The 2,115-nt window shown below is 45.4% G+C and overlaps 1 protein-coding gene across 1 annotated transcript; it reads left to right on the plus strand.

The window, feature by feature from the left end:
* Positions 1–891: 891 nt before the first annotated feature.
* On the plus strand, positions 892–1,839 carry LOC144265910 (olfactory receptor 5G9-like). Its single transcript, XM_077818965.1, has one exon. It carries the CDS (start codon positions 892–894, stop codon positions 1,837–1,839), a length of 948 nt encoding a protein of 315 aa, XP_077675091.1.
* The last annotated feature ends 276 nt before the right edge of the window (positions 1,840–2,115 follow it).

Genomic DNA, 2,115 nt, shown 5'->3' on the forward strand with positions numbered 1-2,115 from the left:
CCAGGGCACCAATTACACTGAGGGTGGCTTTGGTTCACTAAATGCATTAATTAAGTGTTTTGTCTCTCTGAGCTCAGGTATTCCCAGTTGCTTCAGGAATCATGTCCCATAGATCAAACATCTCCTTATAAAACTTCCCGAAGGCTCCTATTTGGAAGTTTCTTTCAATGAGGAAACACCAACACATCTCTCTCTCTCTTCTCAGAAGGTATGTGCTATTGTCCTGAATTGCAGTCACATACGCACACACTCAGACACTATGGTGATCAGCAGGTATTAAATTCCAGTCTTCCAGCACTGAAAGCCACAGCCCCATCTCCGACCCATTCAACTAAAGGAGCGACCTGCTGGGTTGGAAAAAAAAGTTGATTACCTAGTCACTGAAGCCAGGGCTTCCCAGGATGACTCTGGGTTTTCATACACACTCCAGTAAATGCCAAACAGCTTAATTAGCACAGTAAGGAACTTTACCCCAAACCAGCATGCCAAGCCATAGAGGTCCACTTGCTCAAATAATGTGGAAGGATTGACACTCCTTTCCTCTCACCCCTTCTTTAACTAAGGAATAATCCTTTCAGACTGATTCTCTCCCAGCAGAGTCACAAGTCACTGTTTTCTGTTCGGATTAGTGAACAGGAGTGTTTGTGTGGGGGCACGATTAACCTGCACGTTATTGTGTTTGCAGGGTGTCTGCATTTTATCAAACACCTGGAATGATCAGCTGTGAACATCTGGATCTGTGTACAAAGCCCTTTCCGGAGCAGGTACTGATGTCCATTGAGAAACCGATCTCCATTTATCTTCACTTACTTCATTACAGAGAAGGGACAGGTTTTCTGCACCATCCACCTGCCCACATCTGTGTAGCTGACTGATCTCTGTTCAGAGGAGATGGAAGAGGGAAATCACTCGGAGGTGACTGAGTTCATTCTCTCAGGACTGACAGATCGTCCGGAGCTGCAGGTCCCCCTCCTTGTGGTATTCCTACTGATCTATGGTATCACCCTGGTGGGGAATGGGGGGATGATCTTGTTAATAACAATTGATCCCCGACTCCACACCCCCATGTACTTTTTCCTCAGGAATTTGTCTTTCTGTGACCTCTGCATTTCCTTGATAATTTCCCCTAAGATGCTTCTGGATTTCTTAGCTGAGAGGAAAAACATTTCTTTCACGGCCTGCACTGTGCAAATGCATCTCTCTATCATTTTTGGAGACATTCAGTGCCTCTTGCTGGCTGTGATGGCGTATGACCGTTATGTGGCCATCTGTAACCCACTGCTCTATGTGGTCACCATGTCCAGGCACCTTTGTAAACAGCTAGTGATTGGGGTGTACACTGTGGGAGTGGTGGATTCAATGATATACATGTGTTGTACATTTCAGCTGTCATTCTGCAGCTCCAACATCATCAATCATTTCTTCTGTGATGTCCTCCCACTGTTGGCGCTCTCCTGTTCCGACACCCGCATCAATGAGATTGTGATGTTTGCTTTCATGAGCTGCATTACAGGGAGCAGCTTTGTGACTGTCCTAGTCTCCTATGTCTATATCATCTCCACCATCCTGCAATTCCGCTCTGTCGAGGGCCAGCGCAAAGCCTTCTCCACCTGCTCTTTCCACTTGACCGCTGTGGTCCTATGTTTTGGTACCCTCCTCTTCATGTATTTACGTCCCACCTCCAGCCATTCTATGGACAGAGACAAAATAGTCTCAGTGTTTTACTCGCTGGTCATCCCCATGTTGAACCCCCTCATCTACAGCCTGAGGAACGCAGAAGTGAAGGATGCCCTGAGGAAAGCACTGAATAAACTCCTAACCAATTCTTCAATCTGTTAAATTCTGTACTGGTTTTCTGATGGGGAGTGGAAACCGGTGAAATCAATTCTCAGCCAATTGTGAATAATTTTGCAGAGCCTGTGGTCATATTGTTCATTATTTTATTGTTATTATTATTAATTTGTTTATATTCCAACAAGGCCTGCAGACCCCAACTGAAATCAGTGGACAAAACACAGGAAGACTCACAGGGAAAGAAAGAGAGAATGATTTTAGAAGCTTTTGCTAGGGGCATCCACCTAGGGGGTGAGTTGCTCAATTTCATGTCTCTGTTCC

The sequence above is a fragment of the Eretmochelys imbricata genome, chromosome 6 (assembly GCF_965152235.1).
Source record: "Eretmochelys imbricata isolate rEreImb1 chromosome 6, rEreImb1.hap1, whole genome shotgun sequence".
NCBI classification, from domain to species: Eukaryota; Metazoa; Chordata; order Testudines; family Cheloniidae; genus Eretmochelys; species Eretmochelys imbricata.

What these genes read in the sequence shown, in the direction of transcription:
- LOC144265910 (XM_077818965.1), top strand. Translation starts at nt 892, where the DNA reads ATGGAAGAGGGAAATCACTCGGAGGTGACTGAGTTCATTCTCTCAGGA.